We start from the raw sequence: 20,141 nt of genomic DNA on the forward strand, positions 1-20,141 counted from the left end.
CTGCTCATCAACATCAAGGTACCTGTAACACACACACACACATACGACTGGAGCTGCTCATCAACATCAAATCAAATCAAATTTATTTATATAGCCCTTCGTACATCAGCTGATATCTCAAAGTGCTGTACAGAAACCCAGCCTAAAACCCCAAACAGCAAGCAATGCAGGTGTAGAAGCACGGTGGCTAGGAAAAACTCCCTAGAAAGGCCAATACCTAGGAAGAAACCTAGAGAGGAACCAGGCTATGTGGGGTGGCCAGTCCTCTTCTGGCTGTGCCGGGTGGAGATTATAACAGAACATGGTCAAGATGTTCAATGTTCATAAATGACCAGCATGGTCGAATAATAATAAGGCAGAACAGTTGAAACTAGAGCAGCAGCACAGTCAGGTGGAAGTTGAAACTGGAGCAGCAGCATGGCCAGGTAGACTGGGGACAGCAAGGAGTCGTCATGTCAGGTAGTCCTGGGGCATGGTCCTAGGGCTCAGGTCAGTTGAAACTGGAACAGCAGCATGGCCAGGTGGACTGGGGACAGCAAGGAGTCATCATGTCAGGTAGTCCTGGGGCATGGTCCTAGGGCTCAGGTCCTCCGAGAGAGAGAAAGAAAGAGAGAAGGAGAGAATTAGAGAACGCACACTTAGATTCACACAGGACACCGAATAGGACAGGAGAAGTACTCCAGATATAACAAACTGACCCCAGCCCCCCGACACATAAACTACTGCAGCATAAATACTGGAGGCTGAAGGTATCTGTAACACACACACAGATGACTGGAGCTGCTCATCAACATCAAGGTACCTGTAACACACACACAGATGACTGGAGCTGCTCATCAACATCAAGGTACCTGTAACACACACACAGATGACTGGAGCTGCTCATCAACATCAAGGTACCTGTAACACACACACACATACGACTGGAGCTGCTCATCAACATCAAGGTACCTGTAACACACACACAGATGACTGAAGCTACTCATCAACATCAAGGTACCTGTAACACACACACAGATGACTGAAGCTGCTCATCAACATCAAGGTACCTGTAACACACACACAGATGACTGGAGCTGCTCATCAACATCAAGGTACCTGTAACACACACACACATACGACTGGAGCTGCTCATCAACATCAAGGTACCTGTAACACACACACAGATGACTGAAGCTGCTCATCAACATCAAGGTACCTGTAACACACACACAGATGACTGAAGCTGCTCATCAACATCAAGGTACCTGTAACACACACACAGATGACTGGAGCTGCTCATCAACATCAAGGTATCTGTAACACACACACACGGATGACTGGAGCTGTTTATGTATTTCAATATTTTTTTTTTAATCTATCAAATGTTGAAGGAAATAATGTTAATTAAGTGTGTGAGTTGCTCCCCCCTAGGCTGGTACCTACCTTCCCCAGTCCTACCTGGTCCACGAGCAGATGATGGTGACTGAGCGTCTGGAGAACGTTGACCAGCTGGGATACTTCATCTACAGCCTCTGCAAGGGCAGAGACACCTACAAGTTGGAACGCAGAGAGACCATACTGGGTTAGTACTGCTGACACACGCACCATACTGGGTCAGTACTGCTGACACACGCACCATACTGGGTCAGTACTGCTGACACACGCACCATACTGGGTCAGTACTGCTGACACACGCACCATACTGGGTCAGTACTGCTGACACACGCACCATACTGGGTCAGTACTGCTGACACACGCACCATACTGGGTCAGTACTGCTGACACACGCACCATACTGGGTCAGTACTGCTGACACACGCACCATACTGGGTCAGTACTGCTGACACACGCACCATACTGGGTCAGTACTGCTGACACGCGCACCATACTGGGTCAGTACTGCTGACACACGCACCATACTGGGTCAGTACTGCTGACACACGCACCATACTGGGTCAGTACTGCTGACACACGCACCATACTGGGTCAGTACTGCTGACACACGCACCATACTGGGTCAGTACTGCTGACACACGCACCATACTGGGTCAGTACTGCTGACACACGCACCATACTGGGTCAGTACTGCTGACACACGCACCATACTGGGTCAGTACTGCTGACACACGCACCATACTGGGTCAGTACTGCTGACACACGCACCATACTGGGTCAGTACTGCTGACACACACACTTTTTAAGATGTACCCCGAATAGTCATGTATTGACCATTTTGTGAAATTCCTTTGGCCCCTTGGTGGACCTGAGAACACACAGCATTATACTCTGGCCAATGAACAGGTGCCATAGCAGATGTTTTATATAGGTCTACACACACCCATTTTTAATACATATTCCTTCATCTGTACCTTGCAGGCAGGGAGAAGCGTGAAGCCCTGAACTGCAGGACGATCCGTCACTTTGAGAACAAGTTTGTGGTCGAGACACTCATCTGTGATCCTTAAAGTGAAAGGGGACTGGCTGCTTCAGACACATCATGTATAGTTTCACTCACTGTCTGCAGTGAGATTTTTTTTTAACCCTTCTCTCTCTCCCATATCACCCCTCATAGATCCTTTACTATTCTGTACTGCTGGTAGTTTTGAGAGTTGTCAAATTTAAGTCCAGATGATTCCAAGTCAATACTGTTGTATAAAACTAATGAATTTTTCACTTTGTGTAAAGTACCATTTATTTGGGGGCAACTCTTCTCTTCAAAGAATAAGATATGTGTTCAGCTTTTCTTTACTCTGGGGTTTATTATTGTTAAAGAAAGTGTTTAAATGGACACTTAAGTCAGTTAATTACACTGTTATCAGGTATAACTAGATTGATGAAATATAAACTCAATGAGAATATGCTTACTTTAGCATAGCATTTTTGTATCTGCTGTCACAAGTACAGTGGGATGAATCTCATACCCCACAGGTCCGTCTGAAAACAGAGCACGTGGTAACTAACATGTTAATATAGTCTGTAAAAAGGAAGATTAATACCACAATAAATCTTAATCGTTTTATTGGTTTTTGTTCTCATGGTTTTACAAATATGATATTTCTAAAGTTAAACTTTTTTTTACTGTGCAACACAATGGCATTATGGACTGTTTTAACTTGACATCCAGAGAGATCTTGGTCTGAGGGAATAGAACACTTGTTCTTACACTTATATTCTCCATTTACACACTAAATGAATGGCTCCTCCTGGAGTAGTCAAATCCCATAACTTTATTGATCTTCAGGTGTTGGGATAAAAAGTTGCCATGGATTTAGCTTACACTTTAGTCTTTGGATGAGGCTGGTTTAGTAGTACCTGGGGTTGCATTTAGCGTTGCACAGCATTGTGGAACATTGCAGATACATGTCCTGAATAGAGCTGACATGAGTCCTTATGCTACATGTCAGAGGCATGTTTAATCTACATAACATATCTGAATATTCCAAAAGGTTGCGCTTCGCTGACCTTGCCCCTAGGGTCCAGTTCTGGGGCCAACTGGGTTTCAGACACCACTACAATATTACGAAAAATGGCATGCAAGAAAAGACGCACTTTCAATAAAAAATAAAGGATTTGACTGACAGACAAGCACAGAGCCCTCAGACACGGCCAAGCACATTGGAAATAATACTTGTACCTCAAACACTCAATGCATCGGTTTTGGTGCCGGTTTGTAATCAACGGCCGGCTTTTATGCTCATTTTAATTAGTCCTCATCCGAGGCAGTAATACAGCTTAATTTTATAATTTCAGTAACAATTATCTTACTACAAATGTATGTGCTTTCAATTCCAAACAACTCAAATATCTACATTTTCAAACCCATCCCACTGGCTATTTTTATTGCAAATGGAAGTGATACCTTACACACACACACACACTTCAATATGGCACAAGCTTCCTTTATCACCTATAAATGCATCATGAAACCCCACCTGTCAACGATGGTAATATGGGTGAATATTTAAAACCAAACCAATAACCACACCATATCTGAAATATTAAGACAGGAATAATATAGAAAAGGAGACTAATGAATATTTTTTTCCCCAAAAACATGCAGTCTGCCACCCTTTGAGGTCCCACTACAATAAGAATGAAATATTGAAATCGTTGATGCAAATGAGTGGCCAGAATGTGTCTACCTAAAAGGTGGCTTCCTGACAGTCCCTCTAACAAGACAGGCAAAATCAATCTCTTCTGTCTTGATTACAAGGTGAGGCAGTGACTTAAGACACTAATTTTGCAATTTGAGTTATCCTTTCTACTTTGGGCCAGACGGCTATCTCTGTTTCTCAAACTTGTTTTGTGCCATTGAAGCGGTCTTCAATTAGAGCTGACCAAATCAGTGTCATCATCTCAGGGACCAAAGGTTGAGAAACAACTGCTCTACCTAACTATTCTGATACTAGAAGTGAGGCAAGTGCAGTAGTGACTGAGCATGCTCTAAGCCCTAGTGTTTTAAGCTAACCTAGCTAGTCATTAACTACTGAATCCAAACTGAAGAGAGTTTCATAGTTCTTTTCCCCCCCGTCTTACCTGCCACTAATGTCTGTTTTGTCAGGGACTGTCAAGCTTTGTTGTGTTGCCAAACTTGACATCATATAAAGTTCAAGCGCAATAGTCCATCTCATCCCACTAACCAATAGGAGCTCCTGGTTTTAAATAAAATATGAGTCTAGAAAGGCTCTGGGAATGTCAGGAGAGAAAATATTGGAAAGCATTCTCATCTAATGTCTTCTCTTGGGCTGAGAGTAGAGAACTTCATCGGGATCATCTGACAAATATTTCTATCCTTAAATCAGCAGCCCTGCCTGCCGTACCATCCCTCCCTATATAATACATGGTCCAAATAAATACAACTTTAAAATAAGCGCAAACGGGCAAAAGGTAATGAGAAAAATATTTTTTTAAATCACAATAATCCTTGTGGCCTTCCTTATAATAATAGTAAAGACAAAATGAAGCCCTAATAGTACATACAAAAACCACCACCATAAAGTCTCATATCATTCAAAAACACAGGGAATATCTACAAGTGGCCGTTGTACAATGTACTTCATCTGGTAGACCGGTTGAGGATAGTTGTATACTCTTCATGAACCCTCGTCGACTTCCACAATGTGATCATGCTCTGCCTAACAAAGTCTTTGACCATCCTATCTACACCTCTCCTCAGTCGGCGTAGTGCATGATGGACTCGACGTAGTTCCCGGGGAAGAGGCCGGTGGTGCCACTCATCGTTCCTTCGTACCAGCCGTCGTCGTTCTTCTTGATTACGTAGATGATGGCGCCCTCGTTGAAGGACAGCTCGTCCTCCTTGTCCGCCGCGTAGTCGTAGATCGCCACCACTGTGCACCAATGAGAGAGGAGGATGTTAGAGGAACGAAGAGGTCAGGGGAGATGGGTAGAGGACAGGGAGATGAGGGCGAAAGACAGAGGGAAGAACAGGAGAAGTGGACAGGGCAGGGGTTAGATCAGGGTGGCAGGGGTTAGATCAGGGTGGCAGAGAGAATCACTCGCTACCTTTCTCCATGTAGGTGCGTGGGGCCCACGGGGGGTCCTCCTCTGCGTAGGGATCACTGTACTCCACAACGGCCGACTCTTCCTCCTCCTCCTCATCATCCTCATAGTCCTCTGGAGGTGGAGGGGGCGGGGTGGGTTCCTCAAACACAGCTTCTTCTATGGGGGGTGGGGGAGGGGGCACGTCTGAGACTGGGGGGGGGGGGGGGGGGGGGGGGGGGGGGGGGGGGGGGGGGGGGGGGGGGGGGGGGGTGTTACAGCAGTCAGAAACCACCATGCCTACATTCCACTGGTTGGTTAGTTACATGTTGACTGACACTGGCATTCCCATGCATAGGGCTGCAGTGGTTGTTTGGGTATCCATGCTGAAAGTGTAAAGATAAACTGGGGGAAAGGAGAACAATTTCAACGTGCACAGATGAGAAGTTGATGGATAGTTCAGCTTTGAAGTATCGACAAAAATAGACTCACGTCGTGAGTAAAATAAACACATGCACGAGGGAGCCACTGCGAAGACGAGGCAACAAGGCAGAGGAGCTAAAAGCCACTTACTGGTCTCCTGTACCCGAGCCACAAAGCCCATCAGAGGGAGCTGGGGAGTGATCTGCATGGACGGGGGAGGGGGGGCAACAAGAGGACCTGCTACAGACACACCACAGGAGAAGCGGGGAGAGAGGAGAAAGAAAGAGGGAAGAAAAAGAGCAGCAGATTGTAATTAGGAAAGAAAGAAAGGAGAGGAAGGAAGGCAGAAAGAGAGATGTGGTGGAATTAGAATTTAGAACATGATAGAAGCCAGTTAGATCAGTAGGCAGACTAGGCATTAAAAAGGGCTAAATCAAGAGCAGGAATCCTTTCACACAAAAAAAAGACAGCGAGCTGCCGGGACCTAGGCGCCTTGTGCCTTCCCATAGGTTCACCTGTCTGCTGAAATCAAATGGCATTTTCGTGTATGAATTTAATACTCTGAGAACTCACAAAATGACAGTTTGCTTCCACAAGATCTAAAAACTTTTGTCAGATAGTATTTAATGTTTTTTAACCAAACTCTCAGCCAAGTAACAGAAATAATATGGGTCGGTATACATTTTGTTCCTACAAATGAGTTACAGGATGGACCAGGAGCCCAAACGCTCCAGGATCCAAACCAGACAATGATATATGAAAGGAATCTCTAAAATGCAGACTCAATATCTAAACACAAAAGACAATTTGCGTTCTGGTAGGAGTGATAGTGTTGCTGGTTAGGGCTGTTACCTGGGACCTGGTTGAAGTGGGGTCCTCCGTTGGGCTGGTTCAGGGCCAGGGGCATGTTGGAGTTGGGCTGGCCCGTCAATGACGCGGGCCGGCGGTACGGCAGAGACCCCCCCACCGCAGGAGGGTTCAGTGGTTGCACCGGTCGGTTCATGCTGAAGAACTGGGGGGCACCTGGCGTACAGACAGCATAGGGAACAAGAGAGATTTTGGTACGGTGTAGCTATGTCGCTGAACTTAGCACTTCTGGTTCCCGTCACATGATGCACTTAATTAATGGGATCAATTTAAGCACTTTGCTGTTTTTGGTATTCAGACATCGTCAAAGACCCTTTTCAACATCACTTACTGTAAGAACACAAGAACAATTTAACTCATGCACAAGTTGTGATGATAGCATGCAGGTGGTGACTGGGAGCGATGGGAGAGAGTTGCCCTAAGGACGGAATGAGAGACGCCCAGAGGAAAAAGGAAAAGACAGAGTGACAGATCAGACAGTGAGAGGGAGGGTGATGGAGGAATTCTGATCATGCAGAGGTGGAGAATGACTGGCCCACGTGACAACATGCCTGCTGGTACACAGACAGATACAGGTCCTGGGATGATGGGAGAGATGGATGTGATCCTAGGATGATGGGAGAGATGGATGTGATGCAGGGGTGGTGGTGGTGGGACACTCACCTTGTGCGGGGGTGCTGAAAGCAGCAGGGCCGGTGCTAGTGACGGCAGTGGGGAGCTGGGGTGGGGGTGGGGGCACGGGTGGACCCTCAGGAGGGGGGGGTGGGGGAGGGGTTAGGAGCTAGAGAGAGTACAGGGAGGCCATCAGGTGGGACGGGAGTAGTGGTGGTAGTGGGAGGTGGCTTAGCAGGGTTGGGAAGGGCAGGGGCAGTACCTGCACCATCAGCAGGTGGGAAAGGGAGGAAGGCAGTAGAAAAAAGAGGAAAGGAAAAGGAAAGACAGGAGAGGGAGATAAAGACAGGTGCTCAGACACTATCAAGGGGGAAGGAAGGAGAGAGTTTAAAGTAGTCTGACAGACCGTATTGCTCTTTAGAGAGCTAGTAGGCGGAGCTTAGACAGTGGGCAAGTTATGGGTCCAGACCTTACCTGGGAATGCTGTGGGGGGCGGGGCAGGCGTTGGCACGGCGATAGGCAAGCCCACGGAGCCGCTGCCGCTGTTCTCTCTGCTGCTGCTGCGGCTGCTGCTGCTAGGGTGGCTGCCTCCACTGCTGCCACTGCTAATGATGCCACATAGCCCATCACATAACCCAATCAACACCCGCTTGCATTAAGTCATTTACCGTCTAGATTAGATGTTATATATACACACTTTGTAGGGCCGGTTTCCCAGATACAGATTAAGCCTACTACTGGACTAAAAAGTAGTGTGAATTTTTTTGTCCAGGTTTAATCTGTGGTGGAGGAAACCGGCCCTTAGAGCCCTATTGGTATCAGAGGACCTGCAAGCACAACCTACCAAACCAGAGACTCTCCTGGCCCAAAATCCTGCCCCCCACCTACCTAGCACTGAATGGATTTAAATGAACAGCTCTGCTTTGAGATGACATGTACAGCAATAAAGAAATGAATAAAACGTCACAAATTACAACATGACATTTAGCGGTGGTCCATTAGTGAGACATGACGTGACAAAGACAGAGGCGCCACAAAGCTGGAGGCATCTGAAGAAAATCAAGGCGAGAATAAAAAGAGGAGACTGGAGACAGGGAATGAGTGAGAAACTGGATGGATGGAAGAAAGGACCAACGCATAGATAGATAGTTCTTTCAGCTCAACCTGTCTGTTTAATTTAAGCCAAGGTCAACCATTGCTACTATTAGTTTTAACGTCAGTTTCAAACGTAATAATGTGCTCAGAAGGAAATAGAAAAGGGACTGACGGAGAAAAGGGATCAGCTGAATTACAAAGGCCAAGCTTTAATTCTCTGGTGGCAGATACTCTGTCATGTAGTCCTAAAGATCTTATTCTCACTGCCTGGTAGGAGCCTCAGTGACACCCAGAGCTGCTCGTGTTTATCTCATCTGAATGTCCTCTGCTGTTACGCAGGTGATAAAGAAACATATTTGAATACATTCCTATCTGAGCTGTACGTTCGTTCTGTGTGCTTGGTGTAGTGCCTATTCAAAGTGTTTCAGACCAGTTCTTCTAGTGATATTATTTTACAAGTCATGTGGGTAGGGTTGGGGGGAAAAAGGAGTTTAGTAGCATGTAGCTACAGTGTCTGTAATCTATTGCAGCAGATCTTTACTACAGGGCAGTTGAATCTAAGCGTCTATTCAGGGAGTCCAGGGCCGCTCGAAGTGTGTTCTAGACGTGTTTTTAGCTAGCGGTGTGCTGGGAGCATGCGGGGCAGGGTACCTGTACGTGCGGTTCCTCTGATTAACAGACGCAGTGCGTGCAGGGCTCTGCTGTGGGGGCGCCATGTTGCCATGGCGCGTCGGGCTCGAGACGTAGTCGTTAGGGACAACGGGAGGACGCACCGGCTCGAGTGTCCTATAGGGGGAGTGGCGCCTGCGAGGGGAGGGGTATGAGAGGAGTTTAACATCCACAAGTGAGGGGTGGAGGACGACAAGAAAAGGAGGACAAACATGGGAACCAAAATAAATAAAAGAACCAGTGCAAACTCAAAATGGGGTGTAGGTGGGAAAAGGCATTAAATGCATCAGTCGTGTCCACAGCTGCTGCTGCTTCAGTTCTTACACAGCCCAACATCAACCGAGGACAGTGATGTCTATTGATGTGCTGCAGTGGAATAAAAAGCCTCAAAAGTATGGATGAGCAGCCAAGTCTTTTCTCCCCCTGTGCTTGTTTAAGGGATGGAACGTTGAGCGCTGTTGCCATGGAGAGCATGAACAGCCTGCATTAGAGTTGAGGGGGGAGGAGTCACATGACATCACACATATGGGGGAAGGGGGGGGGGGGGACAAAAGCAACCAAAACACACACACAGAGATGCCTCCTCTACACCAGAGACTGGACTAGGGCAGTGTGTCATGGACGACTGACATGCGTCTCGTTTTAGGGGGGGGGGACATGTTTGAAGGTCACACACACAAACACACAGCACTTAAACTTTAGAAGAGCCATAAAACACAATGTCATAAACCATTACATACATCACTGTTATGGACAGGTCTGTAGAGGGGGATACAAACTGGACAGGGACACATAACAGGACAGAAAAACAATAACAGTAGCCCATAATGTCAATAAACCGATTTGAAGATACCCATTCACTGGAATGACCTCACATCTGAAGAAATTAGGTATGCACATTAATTAGATCAACAAACTGCATATAATGTGCCACAGGCTAGCTTTGACCTTTTCACAAAGAGGTCTGCTCCGGACCTTAACTAAATGTCACTGAAGGTCGCTGCTGGGTGGTGAGGGGGTAGCCTGGTCCCTAGCCCACCATACGGGGCTTAGGAGGAGCAGAGGGACACTACAGCAATCTGTAGTACAAAGGGACACCTGGTGCCTGGATGAGCAGATCTTGTCCATTGATGAACATGTTTTAGATGTCTGATCGTGGTTGGCTGAGACTGAAAGCATGTTTTTCTCGAGGACATGAGCAGCATGGACAGGGGTTGTAGTACCTGCCACATCTACATACCCAATGGTTCCCTTCCCTGACATGGGTGGGCTGGGGGGCTTCTGTGTGGGTGGGTTGGTGCGAGGGAGACCTGCGGCTCCAGCCTTTATGTTCTGAGCACTGGCCTGTAGGACACGGTGAGAGGTTACAAAAACAACAACAGGGAAGTACTAGTCAACAGAGCAACAACATAACCTGGGATCAGACAAAACACACTCTGGTCTTACACGCATACCAACTTTGTTTTTAGAGTTTTAAATTTCGTTAGAAATCCTTACCTTAAACCTTAGCAACCACTAGGTTCATTTTAAAAAGGCAAATAAGTGATGCAAAGAGAGAGAGAGAGAGAGAGAGAAAGAGGAGGATTAGTGACTAATAGTGAGAAAATGCACAGAAACACATGTAGCAATGTTATAGGCCTACAGTCCACAGATGTTGTTAGGGAAGCAGCGAACAAGTTACACACTGTCCTAGACAAAGTGACTCACACCGTTACCACCACACCCTCGTGCTTATCCCAAGGGCCTACTACTGTCTTTGTACCAAACAGGGGGGGGGGGTTCCCCCCAAAACGCTTGTTGCGCTAAGATCAGTGTTTGTCCATGATCTTAGTGCTACAAAAAAGGTTGATGATAACTCACTCCAGTACAAAAACGAGACATACTACTATCATCAGGAATCCAGTCGGTAACCGTCAATGCCCCACTGCTCCCTACCTTGACTCCGTGGCCCATGTCATCCAGCAGGCTGTAGTCAATTGGCTTGCGGATGTAGCGCACCGGCCTCTCTGGATTGGCCGGAGCAATGATCTTGTGCGTGCGAGAGGTGTTCTTATTGGTGGTCAGGATGCCAATCTCCCGCCTTGCCACTTTCTCTTTGTGGATGTCCACTGTCTGGGGCCGCACAAGGGGGAGAAATACAGTTAAGTCTATTATTTGACAGACTTGAACAAAACAGCTTTTTGAACTATGCTTATCGTTTCGAATCAGGTATTCTTAGGCTATATGGATGTGTGTGTATTTTGCAACGTGTGCATCTGTGTGTGTATATATACAGTGTGTTCCACGTCCCGGCAGCCGTACCTGTGAGATGTGGTTGATGGAGGACTCCATGCGGCGGAGCTGGGAGGCCTGAATGTCAAGCATCTGCAGGACATTGTTGGCCAAGGTGTTGATCAGGTAGGCTACGCTGGCCAGGGACTGGGTGGTGTAGTTCTTAGTCTCCTCCAACGCTCTGTGCTTATCTGGTGACTAAGGAGTGAGAGTGCGAGAGAGGATAAACAGATAGACATCAGTAACAGAGAAATGAGAGTAGAGAGAGGCAGAACGAAAACAACAAAGCCAGGCAGCATAAAGAAGGAGAGCATCGACATCATATAAATAGGATCTTGCAGGGGCTGAAGGATGACTAGGCAAGCTAAGGCCATATGTTTTCAGAGGGAAACAATTTCCTGGAGATGACGCTGTCCTTGCTTTTCTGACCAAGACTTCCCTTGTTGACAGTATGTACTGAATGACATTACTTTTCTCAAAGGTCAACCCTCGACCCTCCCCAGTCTGCCATGGATTGTGTGTTAAAGACAGACAATGCATGGCTTCTGGCATGTGTTTCTCTGCTGCTCATTAGGGAAAAAAACAAGATTTCAGTCTTGGTGGTGTGGTTTGATGTGGCAGTTACTGATGTTTGCCCCCATGAGACACCATAGGAACAAAGCCAGCATTACTTCTTCAAAATAGTCAATGATTCTACGAACAAGAAATAAGTAATTCATTGACATTTTAGTCACGCAGTTTAACATCTAGTTACGGTGTTTGGTGCAGTATTTCTCAAGTAAAAACAAAAATGCGCGACGTGTGGTCCTAATGTAAACAAAATCAGATCCGCTGCACTGACGAGAAGGTCTGTCTCACTGTCTGCGGTAGGATTAGATAGAGCGCAATCACCGCAGCTGTGTATACCGGGTTAGAGAGCAAGTGAGCATTGTCGAAACTCACTTCCAAAACTCATTGTGGACGAGACCGACTTTATGAACAAAATGATCCCATTTACACTTTGTAGTCAATTTTGACACTAGAATAAATGTGTCTGACTAATAGATGCTACATAGTCCGTTTTCTATCAGAGAAGTTGCTTACGTGTCAAATAACTTGTTGACCAACCAGCACCTGAATAGGACTGCACGTCACATAATTTAACGTGTTCATACATTTTTTATGTCGTTATTACACATTGGTTACACTATCACTCGTATTTCATATGTCATCGATACGTATGCTATGATGCTGGTAAAGTTCTCTCGTGCAACTACACTGCTGTTCATTAAAAAAGCTAGCTTGCTCATGGATGCAAAACATTGTGGTTTTGCTATGTTTTTGGGGAAGAACAATCTGTTTCAGTAGCGATAGTTAGCTAACTAAATAGCTAGGCGTCATCATCTAAAATAACCCTAATTTATAAGACAGTTCTTATTTGATTAATGGTGGTCGGACCCATCTATGTGAAGCTAGCCACAATAGTGTACTTTGCGGTTAGCCTTCAAAGTAAAAAGTATGTCATTGACAGTGATGCAAATGCATACAAATAGTAGAACTATGCCATAATTGAATAGATCAAGCTAAACGAGGTTGGAATGCAATCACACTGGATGTATTATACACTGCTCAAAAAAATAAAGGGAACACAAACAACACAATGTAACTCAAGTCAATCACACTTCTGTGAAATCAAACTGTCCACTTAGGAAACAACACTGATTGACAATAAATTGCACATACTGTTGTGCAAATGGAATAGACAACAGGTGGAAATTATAGGCATTTAGCAAGACACCCCCAATAAAGGAGTGGTTCTGCAGGTGGTACCACAGACCACTTCTCAGTTCCTATGCTTCCTGGCTGATGTTTTGGTCACTTTTGAATGCTGGCGGTGCTTTCACTCTAGTGGTAGCATGAGACGGAGTCTACAACCCACACAAGTGGCTCAGGTAGTGCAGCTCATCCAGGATGGCACATCAATGCGAGCTGTGGCAAGAAGCTTTGCTGTGTCTGTCAGCGTAGTGTCCAGAGCATGGAGGCGCTACCAGGAGACAGGCCAGTACATCAGGAGACGTGGAGGAGGCCAACAACCCAGCAGTAGGACCGCTACCTCCGCCTTTGTGTAAGGAGGAGCAGGAGGAGCACTGCCAGAGCCCTGCAAAATGACCTCCAGCAGGCCACAAATGTGCATGTGTCTGCTCAAACGGTCAGAAGCAGACTCCATGAGGGTGGTATGAGGGCCCGACGTCCACAGGTGGGGGTTGTGCTTACAGCCCAACACCGTGCAGGACGTTTGGCATTTGCCAGAGAACACCAAGATTGGCAAATTCGCCACTGGCGCCCTGTGCTCTTCACAGATGAAAGCAGGTTCACACTGAGCCCGTGACAGACGTGACAGTCTGGAGATGCCATGGAGAACGTTCTGCTGCCTGCAACATCCTCCAGCATGACCGGTTTGGCGGTGGGTCAGTCATGGTGTGGGGTGGCGTTTCTTTGGGGGGGGGGGGCGCACAGCCCTCCATGTGCTCGCCAGAGGTAGCCTGACTGCCATTAGGTACCGAGATGAGATCCTCAGACCCCTTGTGAGATAATATGCTGGTGCGGTTGGTCCTGGGTTCCTCCTAATGCAAGACAATGCTAGACCTCATGTGGCTGGAGTGTGTCAGCAGTTCTTGCAAGAGGAAGGCATTGATGCTATGGACTGGCCCGCCCGTTCCCCAGACCTGAATCCAATTGAGCACATCATGTCTTTCTCCATCCACCAACGCCACGTTGCACCACAGACTGTCCAGGAGTTGGCGGATGCTTTAGGCCAGGACTGAGAGGAGATCCCTCAGGAGACCATCTGCCACCTCATCAGGAGCATGCCCAGGCGTTGTAGGGAGGTCATACAGGCACGTGGAGCCCACACACACTACGGAGCCTCATTTTGACTTGTTTTAAGGACATTACATCAAGTTGGATCAGCCTGTCGTGTGGTTTTCCACTTTAATTTTGAGTGTCACTCCAAATCCAGACCGCCATGGTTTGATAAATTTGATTTCCATTGATAATTTTTGTGTGATTTTGTTGTCAGCACATTCAACTATGTAAAGAAAAAAGTATTTAAGAAGAATATTTCATTCATTCAGATCTAGGATGTGTTATTTTATTGTTCCCTTTAATTTTTTGAGCAGTGTACTTTAGAATTGCATTGGGGGCATACTTATTTCACTGTACAGCCTTACCTATGGATTGTGGCTCAATGACATGGAGTATCAGTCTACTCCAGTGACACACAGACAACATTAGCATCGTAGCTCTTCTTGCGGGACTCTGAAACAACTGAATTGAGCCACATTTATTGTCAAGCTATATGTATTGAACACTATTCATGAGGAAAAACAATACTGCTTGGATGACTGAGGATGTTGGGGAAAAAATATATTGGGTATTGAGTAGACTGTTACCCCATTTCATTGGTCCCCAATCCTTAGATGAAGCTGTACAGTGCAAAATGAATGTCAATACTAACAATAGGCTGACAGGGGAAGTGATTTCAGTCACAGTCCCGCAATAAGAGCTACAACACTAATATTTTATTTATTTGACCTTTATTTAACTAGGCAAGTCAGTTAAGAACAAATTCCTATTTTCAATGACGGCCTAGGAACAGTGGGTTAACTGCCTTGTTCAGGGCAGAACGACAGATTTGTACCTTGTCAGCTGGGGGATTCGAACTTGCAAACTTTCGGTTACTAGCCCAATGCACTAACCTACCCTGCCGCCCCGGGGGGTGTTACGTTATTTGTGTAAGCTCTTCACAGTTGTGTTCTGTGGGTGTCACCGAGTAGACTGATACCACATTTCATTGCTTCACATTCCAACATTGTTTAACATTATCTAGCCTTCTGCATAAGTTTCAAATAGGTACTTTTATATTGAAGGCAAAACGCAAATGCCACTACTGTGCCTAATCCTTATTGTGGCTAGCTTCACAACACATAACCCGGTCAGGTCGAGCCTCACTAGCCAGATGAAGCTAGCTGGCTGCTTATAACGTTAGCTTTGGGCAACAGGGTTAAGTAGCTGGCTAGCTATTTACTTTAATGAACTGAAGTTCAATTTCAATAGGAAAACAACAAGTGGCTACCTAGCTAATACTTACTCACAAGGATTCCTAAATCATTGCTAAGAACAATGAACATGACTGCAGTTTCTACTGGTCATTGTTTTCAGGCTAGCTAGGTACCAAGCTAAAGCTAGCTACCCCAGAAGTTGCGGTCGAACAAAATGCTTTATTACCAACGCGGTATTGTAAACACATTATTCGTCCGATTCCGATATATTGTGCATCCCTAATAACTACTGCTGTACATACCCTTCCTATTCATATACTGTCCATACACACCATTACACATATTATTTATATACATATACACCTGACTCTGACATTACTCGTTCTGATATTTCTAATTAACATTTTGGGGATTTACGTGTACGATTGTGTGTTAGGTATACTGCACTGTTGGAACTAGAAGCATTTCACTGCCCTGCGATAACATCTGCAAAATTCACAGTAGCCAGTTTAATAGGTAAACCACCTCGTTCACGAAAATGGTTCGCTCCTACAGACAGTGAGCCACGTGGCCATGGCTTGCTATATAATGCAGGCACAGGCATCCAGTTACTGTTCGATTGAACTTTAGAATGGGCAAAACAAGTGACCTAAGCAACTCAGCGTGGTATGATTGTCGGTGCCAGGCGCGCCGGTTCCAGTATCTCAGAAACGTCTGTCCTCCTAGGCTTTTCACGCACGACAGTGTCTAGGGTTTACCGAGAAGGGTACAACAAACAAAAAACATAGTCAGCGGCAGTCCTGTGGGCAAAAACAGCTGGTTGATGAGAGTTTGAGAGGCAACAATCGTGCAAGCTAACAGGCGGTCCACTATCAAGCAAATAACGGCGCAGTACAACAGTGGTGTGCAGAAAGGCATCTCGGAATGCACAACTCATCGGTCCATGTCACGGATGGTTAATTGCAGCAGACGACCAAACTGGGTTCCATTCCTATCAGCTAAAAACAAGAAGAAGCAGTTCCAGCAGGCACACGATCACCAACACTGAACAATTGAGGAGTGGAAAAACATTGCCTTGTCTGACGAATCCCAGTTCCTGTTGCGTCATGCTGATGGCAGTCAGGATTTGGCATAAGCAGCATGAGCCCTGCCTGGTGTCAATGGTACAGGCGGGTGGCAGTGGTGTAGGGAATGTTTTCCTGGTACATGTTAGGTCCCTGGATACCAACCGAGCAACATTTACATTCCCCGAAGAACTCCAGCTGTTCTGGATGCAAACGGAGTCCAACCCAGTACTAGATGGGAGTACCTAATAAACTGCCAATGAAGTGTATGTGTAAGTAACCAATAAAATTAGATTTGACGGAAAAAGTTAAAGGAGAAGGATAGGTTACAACGACAACGAGCCAACTGGCAGGCTGCTACTTAATATTCTGAATAGAGTTATTTGTAACTGTAGGATTAGAAAGTGCATGCACTGCATCGGCTGCAGAGAACATGATCACACCGTCGTCCGGAATAGCATCGGACATCACACTCTCTGCAGCTGATGTGAGTAAGAACTTTAAACAGGACAACATTCAGAAGGCCGCTGGGCCAGACGGATTACCAGGACGTGTACTCCGAGCATGCATTGACCAACTGGCAAGTGTCTTCACTGACATTTTCAACCTCTCCCTGTGAGTCTGTAACACCAACATGTTTCAAGCAGACCACCATAGTGTTCTTGGGCACAGGGACTAAGGTAACCTGCCTAAATGACTACCGATCCGTAGCACTCACGTCTGTAGCCATGAAATAGTTTGAAAGGCTGGTCATGGCTCACATCAACACCATTATCCCAGAAACCACTAGACCCACTCCAATTTGCATACCGCACCAACAAACCATGAGATGATGCAATCGCTATTGCACTCCACATTGCCCTTTCACACCTGGACAAAAGGAACACCTATGTGAAAATGCTATTCAACACAAGTAGTGCCCTCAAAGCTCAATAAGCTAAGGACCCTGGGACTAAACACCTCCCTCTGCAACTGGATCCTGGACTTCCTGACGGGCCTCCCACAGGTGGTAATGGGTAGGTAACAACACATCCGCCACGCTGATCCTCAACACAGGGGCCCCTCAGGGGTGCGTGCTCAGTCCCCTCCTGTACTCCCTGTTCACTCATGACTGCAAGGCCAGGCATGACTCCAACACCATCATTACATTTGCTGATGACAACAGGGGTAGGCCTGATCACCAACAATGATGAGACAGCCTATAGGGAGGAGGTAAGAGACCTGACCGTGTGGTGCAAGGACAACAACCTCTTCCTCAATGTGATCAAGACAAAGAAGATGATTGTAGACTACAGGAAAAGGAGAAGCGAGCACGCCCCCATTCTCATTGACAGGAGACTGAAAATATTTGGCATGGGTCCTCAGATCCTCAAAAGGTTTTAGAGCCGCACCCTCGAGAGCATCCTGACAGGTTGCATCACTACCTGGTATGGCAACTGCTTGGCCTCCGACTGCTAGGCTCTACAGAGGGTAGTGTGTACGGCCCAGTACATTACTGGGGCCAAGCTTCCTGCCATCCAGGACCTCTATACCAGGCGGTGTCAGAGGAAGGCCCTAAAAATTGTCAGACTCCAGCCACCCTAGTCATAGACTGTTCTCTCTGCTACCGCATGGCAAGCAGTATCGGAGAGCCAAGTCTAAGTCCAAGAGGCTTCTAAACAGCTTCCACCCCCAAGCCATAAGACTCCTTAACAGCTAATCAAATGGCAACATTACCATCTATGCATAGTCACTTTAATAACTCTACCTACATGTACACATTACCTCAATTATCACGACACCGGTACCCCCTGTACATAGCCCCGTTATTGTTATTTACTGCTGCTCTTTAATTGTTAGTTATTCTTCTCTCACTCTTTTTTTTAGTATTTTCTTAGAACTGCATTGTTTTTTAAGGGCTTGTAAGTAAGCATTTCACTGTAAGGTCTATCTATACCTGTTGTATTCGGGCGCATGTGGCAAATAACATTTAAATTGCAGCCTCAGTTAGCCTAGCTAGCTAACGTTAGCTAGCTTCTCCCGGTTTGATGCAGTCCTAGACAGGTACTACATAATCATATTTGATGATAAATAACCTAGCTATGGCAGCTATTAGACTACTACAGGGCGAGTCGGCTTGGATGGTTGCTGTCTCATCTCTCCCTCCTACCTCCCCAAGTCACTTGCTCAAAGTATGGCCCCTCCCCCGCCTGCTATAGCAGCACCTCTCTCCCTCTTGGCTTTATCAGCTCCAGTTAATTAAATCGCTTAAAAACATGATTTTCTGCTGCTTCCATCACTCGGATCAGATCGGCCCTGGATTCTTCCGTTCTAAATGGAATGGGTGTATTGTCCTCGGGTCCGTCCAGAACGGGTTTCTATATATTTTTTAATGAATTTATGCATATCGAGTCACGGTGGGAAAGTCCCAGATCCATTTCGGAACAGGCCCAACTTTTTGGACCCGTGAAGACCTCTAGTTCCAGGGCAGTGGCACTATTGACAAACGTTTCACACTCGGTGTCAGAGCCGCACTTCATATTAGAAAAAACGTACTTCATGGCATGACTAACGTTATGAACCACCAGTAGTCTATGAAACACCGATTTTCCCACTGTACAGTCAGTAGTACAAGAAGTTCGGAATTGGTGATACAGAATGTCCGATCCAATTTGCTTGTGTTATGTGTTTTGGCACATAACACATAAGGCTATAACATTAGCTAGCTAACGCTAAGTATTGGCAGGAGAAGAACGCTTACAAGTGCCACACATATTATATATATTTTTTTCTTCACGACCACTGTTTACAGCCTGCTAATGTTGACACGAATTGGGAATTTCAAACCCCTACCACTGGAGAATTTGACAGTAATGGCAGCGCAGCTAACTAGAAACCGAGGCTAACGTTAGTTGGAATTAGTTAGCTAGTCATAATTCGTTTACTTATGGCTCATTTGATTCTCTTCTGGTATCAGAACGTGTACCAACATTTTAAATCCAATTCCTTTCCGTAGCTGAATACCTTGTTGTATACCCCATCACGACACAGTCAATCTTGAAACCAGCTGTGCCCAGATAATTCGTGCTAGCTCAGCTAGCATTATTTGGTTGGAGGTAAATAGCTAACGAAGTCAAGTTAGTAAAAATACTAACAACTAAATACACGTTTGATAAATGACGATACATGTATGACGGTTGGAGAACAGCAACCAATGTTTTCATATTAGGAAAAACATAACTACGTTCTGCATAAAGTAGCTAACTAAGGTTAGCTATCTATAGCCTAGCTTGGTCGCGCTAACAGGAGCACCCTTGCAGTGGAGTCGCTGCACCTCATCGGCATAGCTCGTAGCCATCACTTCGCCCACCGTCAAAGATGATAGTCGTAGAATATATAATTGATAATGTTATAAAGTATCATTACCTGAACATAGTTGCTTTCGCAATACTCGGCAACTCTTTCTAAATTGGTAAAACTATCTAATAAAGCACTACGTCCAGCTGGAATCTCCTCTTCCAAAAGCATTTGTAACTCCGCCATTTTCACATCTTTAGCAATCAATGCATGCCAGATCCCAGCCTCTCCAACGCTCATGCAGAAGTGGCGTTGGGCATCCCAACTATGACGGAGTGTATGA

General features: G+C 46.0%; 2 protein-coding genes across 14 annotated transcripts in view; one reads left to right on the top strand and one right to left on the bottom strand.

Annotated features, from left to right (window-relative positions):
• LOC109906706 (integral membrane protein 2B-like) overlaps nucleotides 1–3,001 on the top strand; it is a 14,309-nt gene extending 11,308 nt beyond the window's left edge. For both annotated transcript variants that reach the window (XM_031792404.1, XM_031792406.1), the window contains exons 5-6: nucleotides 1,414–1,564; nucleotides 2,359–3,001. In XM_031792404.1, coding sequence (XP_031648264.1) covers nucleotides 1,414–1,564; nucleotides 2,359–2,447 — 240 coding nt within the window. In that variant the 3' untranslated portion in view covers nucleotides 2,448–3,001. The remainder of the gene's footprint in view (nucleotides 1–1,413; nucleotides 1,565–2,358) is intronic.
• On the bottom strand, nucleotides 2,984–20,134 carry LOC109906707 (abl interactor 2-like). Of its 12 annotated transcripts, none has more exons than XM_031792392.1 (11): nucleotides 19,928–20,133; nucleotides 11,449–11,616; nucleotides 11,083–11,259; nucleotides 10,645–10,662; nucleotides 10,388–10,491; nucleotides 9,130–9,282; nucleotides 7,858–7,988; nucleotides 6,757–6,927; nucleotides 6,055–6,141; nucleotides 5,506–5,694; nucleotides 2,984–5,330 (listed from the first exon to the last, which is right to left on the bottom strand). In XM_031792392.1, the coding sequence occupies exons 1-11, from the start codon at nucleotides 20,096–20,098 to the stop codon at nucleotides 5,155–5,157; spliced, it is 1,545 nt and encodes a 514-aa protein (XP_031648252.1). In that variant the 5' UTR covers nucleotides 20,099–20,133; the 3' UTR covers nucleotides 2,984–5,154. The 12 variants fall into 12 exon arrangements, with proteins under 12 accessions (XP_031648252.1, XP_031648255.1, XP_031648251.1 ...); XM_031792395.1 differs by having other exon boundaries at nucleotides 5,506–5,661; nucleotides 6,055–6,144; XM_031792391.1 differs by having other exon boundaries at nucleotides 6,055–6,144.
• Nucleotides 20,135–20,141: the final 7 nt, after the last annotated feature.

This window comes from Oncorhynchus kisutch, linkage group LG16 (genome assembly GCF_002021735.2).
Source record: "Oncorhynchus kisutch isolate 150728-3 linkage group LG16, Okis_V2, whole genome shotgun sequence".
Taxonomy (NCBI): Eukaryota; Metazoa; Chordata; class Actinopteri; order Salmoniformes; family Salmonidae; genus Oncorhynchus; species Oncorhynchus kisutch.